Source organism: Anomaloglossus baeobatrachus, chromosome 1, assembly GCF_048569485.1.
Source record: "Anomaloglossus baeobatrachus isolate aAnoBae1 chromosome 1, aAnoBae1.hap1, whole genome shotgun sequence".
NCBI lineage: Eukaryota > Metazoa > Chordata > Amphibia > Anura > Aromobatidae > Anomaloglossus > Anomaloglossus baeobatrachus.
In genome coordinates, this window is record NC_134353.1 from 703712458 (window position 1) to 703725172 (window position 12715).

At 36.9% G+C, this 12715-nt stretch overlaps 1 protein-coding gene across 2 annotated transcripts in view; it reads right to left on the reverse strand.

The window, feature by feature from the left end:
• The window catches only part of TBX1 (T-box transcription factor 1), a 71225-nt gene extending 68988 nt beyond the window's left edge, over positions 1–2237 (reverse strand). For both annotated transcript variants that reach the window (XM_075341772.1, XM_075341771.1), the window contains exon 1: positions 2041–2237. In XM_075341772.1, coding sequence (XP_075197887.1) covers positions 2041–2065 — 25 coding nt within the window. In that variant the 5' untranslated portion in view covers positions 2066–2237. The remainder of the gene's footprint in view (positions 1–2040) is intronic.
• Positions 2238–12715: the final 10478 nt, after the last annotated feature.

Genomic DNA, 12715 nt, shown 5'->3' on the forward strand with positions numbered 1-12715 from the left:
TATATATAAAATAATATATTTATATTTATATATATATATGTATATATATATTTGTATAGTACATATACAATACATATATTTATATATAGTACATACACTATATATACACATACATATATGTGTAGCATGCTGATGTATGTGGTATTCTGAACTATATATTTTTTTTGTTCCTAATATTACATTTTAATGTACATGGAAGAACAAAGGAAAAGAATAATAGTGTATGGGCGTATGGCACGGTTCCCTCATGTGAAGACTATACTAGCAGTGTTATTGTAATATATTATTTATATCACTATACCGAGTTTTCTGATGTGATTTAACACACCACACCATGATAATACTATATTATCTGTTTGGGGCATGTTAATTTTAGTGACTTGCTCAAATCAAATATAAATATTTAATTTAAAATTATAAATAGGTGTAATAATTCTTTATATATCAATTTAACGTCCCTTCACTTTGTACTTTGCCTGATGACTGAGCACTGTGGACACTATATGCTCATGTACTATGGATAACATATCTCCGGTATGTTGAAGGTTGTGGCTGACATTTGCAATATTGCAGGTAAACAGGTCTTGTGGGTTGTGTTGTGACAGTTATTGTTGGTACAGGCAGAGGTAAGACAACACTTCCTGGCTGCAGGCTGCAGCCCCTTTCCCCAGCGCTCAGGGAGAGCTCCAGTGCATTAGTGCAGATAGAATAGATACCACTGTGGTGTACATCTAAAAGGTTTATCATCGTGGCATGCCTCACTATAACAACTAATACACTATATAGGTAAGGCAGTATAAACTGTCCTACAAGTCTTTATAATGTTGTTAAAATGATCATCATCATCATCATGTTCTTCTAAATTCTAACTAAATCGAATGACTCCAAAGAGCGTGAGATAGATGTCTAACAATTCAGCATAACAATCATTTCCGCAGCATCTTCCTACATTTTACAGCTTTACCTGTTTCCTTTTTGGATTGCACAGATGTCCTCCAATTAACAGACACGACACCCCCTTTACATGAGGTCTGGCTATAAAACCTGCACAAAACTCCTTCTTCATATGACATGTCATCAAGTCATTTTTTTTTTCTCTACACAACAGACAGTGGTCTATTCCCCGGCTTGCAAGGGGTTAAAGGGCACTTAATCTATCACTCTTATGGACGTCAACACCCACCTTTGTGTCTTTTGTTATTTTTTCCTGTTGCTGTTATACTGAAATGGTGAACCAGGGCAGGAAACTGCAGTCTGATGAAATGATAGCATTCTATCAAGGCTTAGCTACATTGTTCCAATATTTAATGGCGCAGCCCTGTATGGTGTGAGCCATTGTGCCACACTGCGAGTGGATGGGGGGCACTGTGTGTACCTGACCAGCCCTGTATATTCCACAGGAGACATCAATCCGTGTGTTTATTATTCTGCAGTAATGAGATCCTGAGCACCAGGCAAATTTCCTGTACAGCCCCAGTTACCATATTGTGTTTAACCATCACTTAATCCTCACATCAACAGATCAGATGACTTATTTGCTACAACCTTCCACTTTCCTCAATGTATTCCTTATTTATTTATTTTGCCCTAGATGGAAAGCAGAGGTAGTATTAACATATTTGCTGACACTTATTACATTGCATGAAACAAGAGATCACTATGGTGGGGCTGGAAAATACCCTGCAATATTCGGCTGCCATCCCCTTGTAGAGTCCTGCTGACAATGCCCCTAAGTACTGGGTACATGGCAAGGTCACCAGGCTGCACTGCTCGCATAGGTCTGCAGGAATGTGCCCAGTCTGGGCAGAAATGCGGTAAAATTCACATTATTAACTCTACATATGCCAGAGCAAGAAGTATGCCTGAATCCTTGATGGGATGGCTATATCCCTCCTTCTAGAATAAAAGCTTTGCAGGTATGAATATACTACCGAGGTGAGTATATACATATGTAGAATTGGTTTCACATAGTCACCTAATGGAGTGCTGCCGAGGTCCCCAATACACTGTCCCCATGTATGAGAAGAAGCCTCTACTTACTTGTCAGCTCCCAGGGAGAAAACATTCACTTGTCTTGAGAGGAGCCTGGCGCTGGGATGAGGCAGCAGGAGCCCGGATTTATTTATACTCTTCCCATCACAGCATGCAGTCCTGGCTCTTTTTTTTTCTCTGCCCTATAAATCCTGTGTAGGATTTCCTATGGCATTGACCAGCCAACCACCAAATCTGGCATTCAGCTTTTCTTCTGATTTGTGTAAGCATTAGACGGGGCAAAGGAATCCATGGCATTGCCTGATGCACGGTGATCTGTTATCTGCCGGTATGGCAGCTTACTCAGGGGCGTGTGTGTAGGGGGGAGGGGGGGAAGCAGGGTATGTGCCGAGGTGTGCTGTATTTTTCCTGACCCCCCCCCCCCCCCCATCCCCGGACTAGGATTCAGCTGTTGTCTGATCCGGCTGTCAAGGTGATAGCCGGCTCAGGGAAGGAGCAGCTCCCAGCGATCACATTGAAGCCGGATCAGGGTGACGTCAGCAGCGTGGTCACATCATCTAGTCACGCTGCTGACGTCACTCGCAGGCGCCGCGGAGGCGCTCACAGCTTTGGTGGTATGTGCTCCAGTGGAGCTGAAGACACAGAAGATTTATTGTAATTGGGGGAGAGTTTACGCTGTGTGGGATGAATATGGATACAGAATGGGGAGTGTGTGTATGTGGGACTCTGACAATACAGTTTGGGGAGTGAAGAAACCATGGGTGCACACACAGTATGGGGTGCAATGGGAGGAATGGGTGTGGACACAGTATGGGGAGCGGGGGGGGTGAGAAATTTGAACTCACAATATTGGGAGCAAGGGAACTGGTGGGTGCAGACACAGTATGGGGAGTGAGGGGGACATGGATGCAGACACAGCATAGGAGGGTGGGGGGATGAATGAAGAAGCCATATGAGAAGCAAGGGTGGGTGATGTAGGAGGAAACAGTATGGGGGATGGGTGCTTGCACAGTATGAGGATCGAATGGTGGGATGTATGAGGAAATGGAATGGAAGAATCAGTGCGGACATAGTATGGCGAACAAAGGGCAAATTTGAGAACACAGTATGGGGAGTGAGGGAGGGAACAGTTACAGACACAATTTCGGTAGCGAGGAGGAGAATGGGTGTGGACAGAGTATGGGGAGCAAAGTGGGGAATATATAATAGAAGATGAGGTGCGAGGGGGGATGTATGTGTACACAGTATGGGAAGCAAGGGGGATGGATGCAGATAGTATGTGGAGTGACGGAGGGAGTGGTTATGAACGCAATATGTGGAGCAAGAGGGATGTATGAAAAAACAGTTTGAGGAGTGAGGGGTAGATGTAATGTATGTGTGCATGGTATGGGGAAAGGGGGGGGGGGGTCTGTGAGGAGACTGTATGGAGGGTGAGGGAGTAAATATGTGAGGAGACAGTATGGTTAGCAGGATGGGTGTGAGATGAGACAGATTGCGTGAGGGGGGAAATGTGTGAGGAGACTATGCCAAGGAGGGGGAGTGTGATGAGGGAACACAGTATAGAGACTGGCCATTACGAGTATAAAGTGGACACAGTGTGAGAGGACAGTGTGAAAAGGGGGACCAATATGGAAAGGAGAGTGCAGCAGTGTGGATGCCATGTACCATAAGAGGGACAGTGTGTGGGTGATATTTTGTGCAAGGAACACAGTGCAGGCAATTTTTTTTTTCAGGAGCACAAAGTAGAGCAAATATTTTTATTCAGAAGTATTATAATCACGCTGCTTTTTTTTAAGGGCATGATGTGGGATGTGCTGCAGAAAAATGGAGAAGATGGAAGTCTGCAGAGACGACCAGTGGATATTAAAAGACATGAAGGCGTCTGGACAAGATAATGAAAAGAAAGGGAATAACTTAGAGGCATCATCTATAAGGTACCTGGATGTAATTGATTATTTGTTATACTGACTAATCCTCATCAGTACTGTTGTTCCTGTATGCTCCGCAGTCTGATGATGACTGATAAAAATATATCCTAATATTTCCTTAACATTGTTAAAAGGGTTTTCCCATTAAGAAAGTTCATTTTAAAGTTGATTTACATGGTACATAAATTGTGATTTAAATGACAATTGATGTACCATGTACTGGTGATGGTCCTGGTGATGTATTTCTCTACATCTGGTGGTTCTGGTGATGCATTTCTGTACTTTTAAGGGTAGTGATGCTGTGTTTCTGTACTGATGGGGGTTCTACTGATGAAATTATGTACTGGTTCAAGGTGTTTATTTCTGTACTTCAGGTGTTTCTAGTAAAGTGTTTCTGAACTGATGAGAGTTATGATGCTATGTTTCTGCACTGAAGGAAGTTTTACTGATGTGGTTCTGTACTGCTGTACAATTTTCATACTTATGGTCATGTGACATCTAGCTTCCAGCTTCCCTCAATGAAGCAGAGGCTATAGTTTTCCACTTAACATTCAGAAAAGTAGGAAGAGCAGCTCGTCTGCGTGTGACTGTAAGTGTGCAAACCTCATAAAATCATATATGTGTGTGTGTGTGTGTGTGTGAGGGAAGGGGAGGCATCAAATAGAATTTTTGACCAGAAAAAATCTAGATCCGCCTCTAGATTCATTAGTAAGAGCCAGCAAGTATGGATCCTGAGAGCAGTAATCAGTTATCATCATCACCATTATTACCACATTCCAGTATTGAGAATCATAGCAATAATTTGTTATTTATATTTAATGCATCTATCTATCTATCTATCTATCTATCTATCTATCTATCTATCTATCTATCTATCTATCTATCTATCTATCTATCTATCTATCCCTTTATCTAGCTATCCATCTTTCCATCTATCTATCTATCTATCTATCCCTTTATCCATCTATCTATCTATCTATCTATCTATCTATCTATCTATCTATCTATCTATCTATCTATCTATCTATCCCTTTATCCATCTATCTATCTATCTATCTATCTATCTATCTCTATCTATCTATCTATCTATCTATCCCTCTATCTATCTCTATCTATCTATCTATCTATCTATCTATCCCTCTATCTATCTATCCCTCTATCTATCTATCTATCTATCTATCTATCTATCTATCTATCTATCTATCTATCTATCTATCCGTTTATCCCTCTATCTATCTATCTATCTATCTATCTATCTATCTATCTATCTATCTATCTATCTATCTATCCCTTTATCCCTCTATCTATCTATCTATCTATCTATCTATCTATCTATCTATCTATATCTATCTATCTATCTATCTATCTATCTATCTATCTATCCCTCTATCTATCTCTATCTATCTATCTATCTATCTATCCCTCTATCTATCTATCCCTCTATCTATCTATCTATCTATCTATCTATCCCTTTATCCCTCTATCCATCTATCCATCTATCCCTCTATCTATCTATCCATCTATCCCTTTATCCCTCTATCCATCTACCATCTATCTATCTATCTATCTATCTATCTATCTATCTATCTATCGATCTATCTATCTATCGATCTATCTATCCCTTTATCCCTCTATCCATCTATCTATCTATCTATCTATTCCTCTATCTATCTATCTATCTATCTATCTATCTATCTATCTATCTATCTATCTATCTATCTATCTATCTATCTATCTATCTATGATTCCATCTATCTATCTATCTGCTCTCCTATCTATCTACCTATCTATCTACCTATCTATCTATCTATCTATCTATCTCTCTATCTATCTATATCTCTCAAATTCTTTGTAAATGTTTCTATAATAACTCATCGCCTGTCTATAGCCTATGATATAATGTGATGTTAAAATGTGTTAACGCTTTCCTCGCCTGACCCTTCTATTTATATACCACATGGGGATATATATGTTTCAGTATCCTGTTATTCCCTTTCTCCATTTTCACACTGCTTCTGATAAATCTGTCATTGAACAGACACACTTGGTGGAAAGTGGTCTCTGACCCAGAAAAAAAACTAATCTGTGCACAGACTATGATAAATAGATAAACAAAATAGATAGAATAAATAAATAGAATAGCTTGACAGACTGTACTAGATTGATTTAATATAATATTTAATTAATAAAACACAGCCAGTGACCACAATTGAAACACTGGCATAAATAGTATATTTATTAAATATGTATATATGTTCTAATGTTCTACACATTCAAATATTCAAATACGAGTAGTTACATATTTAAGAAAAGCATTTAATAATATAGAATATGATCTATCTATCTATCTATCTATCTATCTATCTATCTATCTATCTATCTATCTATCTATCTATCTATCTGTCTGTCTGTCTGTCTGTCTGTCTGTCTATCTATCTATCTATCTATCTGTCTGTCTGTCTGTAAGCTTTCAGTGGCCACTCCGTTATTATGAAATCAGCTGCACCGCATACAGATTGTTGTGGCCAGCTTATTTTTTCCTGAGCCTGACACAACTGTTCTGTGTTCACCTGTGCTGTATCGATGTTCGGACAAATAAACCTTACACGCAGTTTCTCTGATGGGTTCAGTTTAGGAACTTTAATTAATTGTATTGGATCACCCCATTAGGTAGCAGCGCAAAATTAGCGTACAACTTGCTCAAAAATCCAGATCTTGTAACTAATCCTCATCAACAACAGCACCATCAACTCTACTATAACTTTTCTGGTGGAGGAATGGTGGTCTCGAAGCTAAAAAAATACATGGTTTGGATGGAATATTTCAATCACCTTTCCAAATTTTAAAATGTAGAACCGTAGTACGCCATTATTCTCAGATAATAACTGTAGCAGGTGGCTGATTATTAGGAGGTGTTCAGTAACAATCACAGTCACATCTATTCTTTGGTATTGTGTGAGTCTCCAGCATATATTGCAAATAGAGGACCCTTTTTCTTTCTTTCTTTCTTTCTTTCTTTCTTTCTTTCTTTCTTTCTTTCTTTCTTTCTTTCTTTCTTTCTTTCTCACTTTCTCTCTTTCTTTCTCACTTTCTCTCATTCTTTTTTTTTCTTATTTTCTTTCTTTCTCTTTCAGTTTTTTTTCTTTCTCTCAATAATTTATTTAATTATCCTATCTATCACAGAAAATCGGAGCAGAACTAAAAACAAAGACTGTTCAAAAGATGTACTCATTGTTAGGCTTTGTCCCCATAATGAGTTTTTAGTGAGTTTTTCACGCTGCGTATTTTCTCTGCTTCACAAACGCAGCGTCTTATAGTTCTAGCAAAGTGGATGGGATCTATAGAAATCTCCTGCCTACATTGCTTCCTTTTTACTCAGCCTAAACTGACTTGCGGTGCGTGTTTCCAATCCACAACATGTCAATGTCTCTTGCGGCTATGTTGAATTTTATGTGCAGATTTTTCCTGTAGACTTGTGTTAGATGCAGAGGGAAATAACAACACATATTTGTGGTGCCTTTCCACTTGAAAACGCATAAAAAGACGCAATAATCTGCACATAAATATGTCAGTAAATTTTTGGTAAAGCCAAATACCAGGAAGTATCAAAAACAAAGCTTCTTTATTTAAAGCATAGCATACAGACAAGAGACAAAACAACGCAGTGTCAAAATGGCGTGTGAAGAAACGCACATAAGCTAATATGCATAATAATGCAAGAACGCTGCAGAAATTATTCAACATCAAAAAGTTACCAAAAGCTAATTTGGAGAATATTACCTTAGCCACAGTTTTTGCCACAGTTTTTTTTTCTCTCTACTATATTGCCACACAATATTTGAGTATATGTCTTAGAGGCTTGGCACCCAAAACAAATACCCAAATACACAAATACACAAATACCCCCAATACACATACTGCTTCATTGCATTTGTTTTATGCATCTATTTATTTAATATCTATCTATCTATCTATCCCTTTATCTAGCTATCTATTATCTATCTATCCCTCTATCTATATATCTATCTATCTATCCCTCTATCTATCTAACAATCTATTATCTATCTACCCTTCTATCTATCTATCTATCTATCTATCTATCTATTATCTATCTATCTAACTATCTATTATCTATCTATCTATCTATCTATCTATCTATCTATCTATCTATCTATCTATCCATCTATCCATCTATCCATCTATCTATCTATCTATCTATCTATCTATCTATCTATCTATCTATCTATCTATCTATCTATCTATCTATCTATCTATCTATCTATCTATCTATCCCTCTATCTATCCCTCTATCTATCCATCTATCTATCCATCTATCTATCTGTCTATCTATCTCTCTATCTATCTAACTATCTATCTATCTAATAACTATCTGAATTTTTCTTTCTAATAAACTGGTGAACAAGGGACAATCTCTTGCTTTTATTTCTCTCTTTTTATGTATTTCAGGTTTCCATTTGTGGACTATGTCAGATTCCCTACTATGTCAAACCTTCATAGCTTTTTATTTTCAAATATATTGGTCTATCTCTCTAATATCTATCTATCTATCTATCTATCTATCTAATATCTATCTATCTAATCAAATCAAATCGGCTTTATTGGCAGGACCAAAATGCAATAGGTAGTGCCAAAGCAAGAAACGAAATATGACAGGGGAGTGAATTAGGGCTGTGGGGATGGGGTGTTGGGGCCACAATTTGGGGAATGATTGTCCATTTGGGGGTCTTACGTTCCTCTCATCTTATGACATGTCGTGACATATTGGGGGGCGATCTCCGCCATTGATTCTTCTTCCCCCAGTAGGATGCAGAGTTTCCTCTCCTTGGCCATGGATGGAAAGTCCGAGATATATATATATATAAATATATATATAATATCTATCTATCTATCTATCTAATAACTATCTATCTAATATCTATATATATATATCTATCTAATATCTATCTATCTACCTATCTATCTATCTAATATCTATCTATCTATCTATCTAATATCTATCTATCTAATATCTATCTATCTATCTATCTATCTATCTATCCATCTAATATCTATTTAATATCTATCTATCTATCTATCTATCTATCCCTCTATCTATCTATCTATCTATCTATCTATCTATCTATCTATCTATCTATCCCTCTATCTATCTATCTAATATCTAATAACTATCTATCAATCAATCAATTTCTGTTAATATTATCTATTATTTCATATTGCGAGATGTTGGTGTAGTTTGTATGGTTTGCCCTGTGCAGTACAAACCTCACATATGGATCCTCCATCTCTATTGCTGGAAATACATCACTCCATGTTCTGTCTCTTATTTTTCCATTGTTTAAAAACCCCAATAAATCGGTGTATATATTTGGTGAATGCCGGTGCTGGGTCCAGGGGCACATAGCTCTCAGCTCGCTAGGGAAGGCTGCGCTCCATATACCCTTGTTATCTATATTGTGATGAAAACACATCTCACACCTGGCTTTTGGTGGGAAGAGAATGCTAAATATGCCACTTGTGTGGTATTTATAAGAAGCCTATGAGCCCACAAGAGCCTTCACGTAAAAAGCAGGGGACCAATTAATGGAACCTTACACCCCTCTCATGGCATGATTATTTGGCAATTCGTTTGTAAATGGATTGGGAGGCCAGTAATACCGGCAACCTATACTGGTCATGGCCTTGGGTGGCTTTAACCCTTTCATGCTGGGTGATCCTGGGAACAGAATTAAGCTGTGCCTGTGCTGTAGAAAGGTGTTTTGATGACACATTAAAGCTGAATGTCAATCATCACTTGTCCCATAACATTGTATATTTTGGGAAATGCTCTCATCAGACCGCTATTTGCATATATAGAAGAGCAAGGGAAAAGGCCTCGTTTTCCAGTTAATGCTTTCTCCATCAGTAACTCATTAATTGGAGGAGCCAGCACAATACACAGGGCTGAATTCCTGCAACTAATGAAAGGGACTTGAAAGGCTCAGCTCTGTCTGTTTGCATTTTTCTCGGCTTTCAGAAAGAAAAAGACCCCAATACTCCCGGAAAGCTTTATTAAGCATCAGTACAAACGTTACAGAGGAGAAATATGATTTGTAGTGGAAAGGTCCATAGGGATTGGGGAGGAGGCATTCCTTAGTGGTACATGGGGCAAATATTGACATATTATAATATCAGCAGCAGGATGATTGGAGGGGGGATACCCTAATGCTACTGCTGGCATCTGTAAAATGTGTAAACACATGCAAATGTATACTCTTATGTGCCATTATCTCATGTAACAAAGCATCTATTGTACCAGTAAAATCCCCGACTATAAAGAACCATTACAATACATTTATAAGGGATGGGATGTTATTTATTCTGCTTTTTCCCAAACTAGACAACCAATGCATCAATGAAGTTTGTTAGCATTTATTTCTATTAAATATTATTATTTTTTATGCAGCATCAGTTTACATGTTTTAAAATATCGGGTCACATGTTTTTTTTTGAGGAGACATAAAAGACACAAAACTAAAATCGTGCAGAGCATGAAAATGGAAACAGTGTCATCCAGGCATTGGGGCTGCCTCACGGCCACGTACTGACCTTCCCTCAGACTATGTGTCACATAGAGCAATTTTCAACTCCAGATTTAAAGAATGATGTATTGTATTACACATCGTTTATTTATTTATTTATTTATTTATTTATTTTCTGTGCATTTATTTATATGTAATTCAAAGTCTGCAGTGTGTCCTCTTCTTATTATATTTCTATAGTTAGGGTTCGCAATCTTCAAAATATCCAGGTAAAATATAAATATATTTCCCAAAATATCCAATTTTTTTTATAAAGAGACATCAATAAATTAATATAGTGACAGTCTACGATCTATCTATCTATCTATCTATCTATCTATCTATCTATATCTATTAATATCTATCTATATGTCAATATCTTTAATATCTATCTATCTATCTATCTATATATCTATCGATATCTATAATATCTATCTATCTATCTCTGTCTATATCTGTTCTATCTATCTATCTATCTATCTCTATCTATCTATCTATCCATCATATCTATCTATTCTATCTATCGATCGATCTATCTATATATCTTTCACTATCTATAATATCTATCTATCTATCAATACCGCTATCTATCTATCTATCTATCTATCTATCTATCTATCTATCTATCTATCTATCTATAATATCTATCTGTTATATCTATCTATCTATCTATCAATACTGATATCTATTTATCTATCACTATCTAAAATATCTATCTGTTCTATCTATCAATACCGATATCTATCTATCTATCTATCTATCTATCTATCTATCCCTCTATCTATATCTATCTATCTATCTATCCCTCTATCTATCTATATCTATCTATCCATCTATCCCTCTATCTATCTATCTATATCCATCTATCTATCTATCTATCTCTATCAATCTATTTATCTATTTATCTATCTATCGATATATTTCATATCTATTTATTGATATATCTATCTATCTATCTATCCCTCTATCTATCTATCTATCTATCTATCTATCTATCTAGATATCCATCTATCTATCTATCTATCTATCGATATCTCTATCTATCTATCTATCTATCTATCTATCTATCTATCTATCTATCTATCTATCTATCTATCTATCTATCTATCGATATCTCTATCTATCTATCTATCTATCTATCTATCTATCTATCTATCTATCTATCTATCCCTCTATCTATCTATCTATCTATCTATCTATCGATATCTCTATCTATCTATCTATCTATCTCTATCTATGTATCTATCTATCTATCCATCTATCTATCTATCTATTTATCTATCTATCTATCTATCTAGATATCTATCTATCTATCTATCTATCTATCTATCTATCTATCTATCGCTCTATCTATCTATCTAGATATCTATCTATCTATCTATCTTTCTATCTATATATCGATATCTCTATCTATCTATCTATCTATCTATCTATCCCTCTATTTATCTATCTATTCCTATATATCTGTCTACTGCTTGCAGTTATCTATTTTGTTCAATCTGTACTCACTGGCAATATGAACTGATTATTATTTTAGTCATAAAACTGCGTAGAATATTTTACTGCCTTGCAGCAAAAATCTACCGCACACGGGTCAATTGATGGCTGAGCTTTCATGCCCTGTCTCCATGGCCAGACAGCACCAGGAGCCAAGAGAAACGAGAGGCACTGAAAGCTGATCCTTTGGGAGCTGGGAGTAGGCATAGCAAAGGCGCAGGCCCCACAGCCTGGAAATATAGGTGGGCTTCTAATCTACAAGCGTGTGCTCTGGAGTTTTCACCCCTCTCCTTTCTACCCATAATGGATCATCACTTACCTTCTGCTGCGTGACCACACAATATACATATTTTATGGCAGAATGCTATAAAGTCACTCAGCATCACCATAAATACAGCCCGGCATTAGTGCCTAGTAAACACCAACCACAATCCACAACATGTTTCATTAGGCGAATCATTATGATCTATTGATGAACTTCCCCTCTCTCTAGATAAACATATAGTGAATGACAGTTCTGCTTGCAGGCAGAATCCATATCACAGTATAGTATTCCATAGAATCAATCATTGCTGATACATAGACAAGCATTAAAACAAAGTGATAAATTCCCCCAGTTGAACGTCTGAGACCTAACAATGAAGGATTGCTGGATTTATTTACTGTTTCATTTGTTAACTTGGTTGACAATTTGTATTTACAGAGTTAACACTTTGCGTG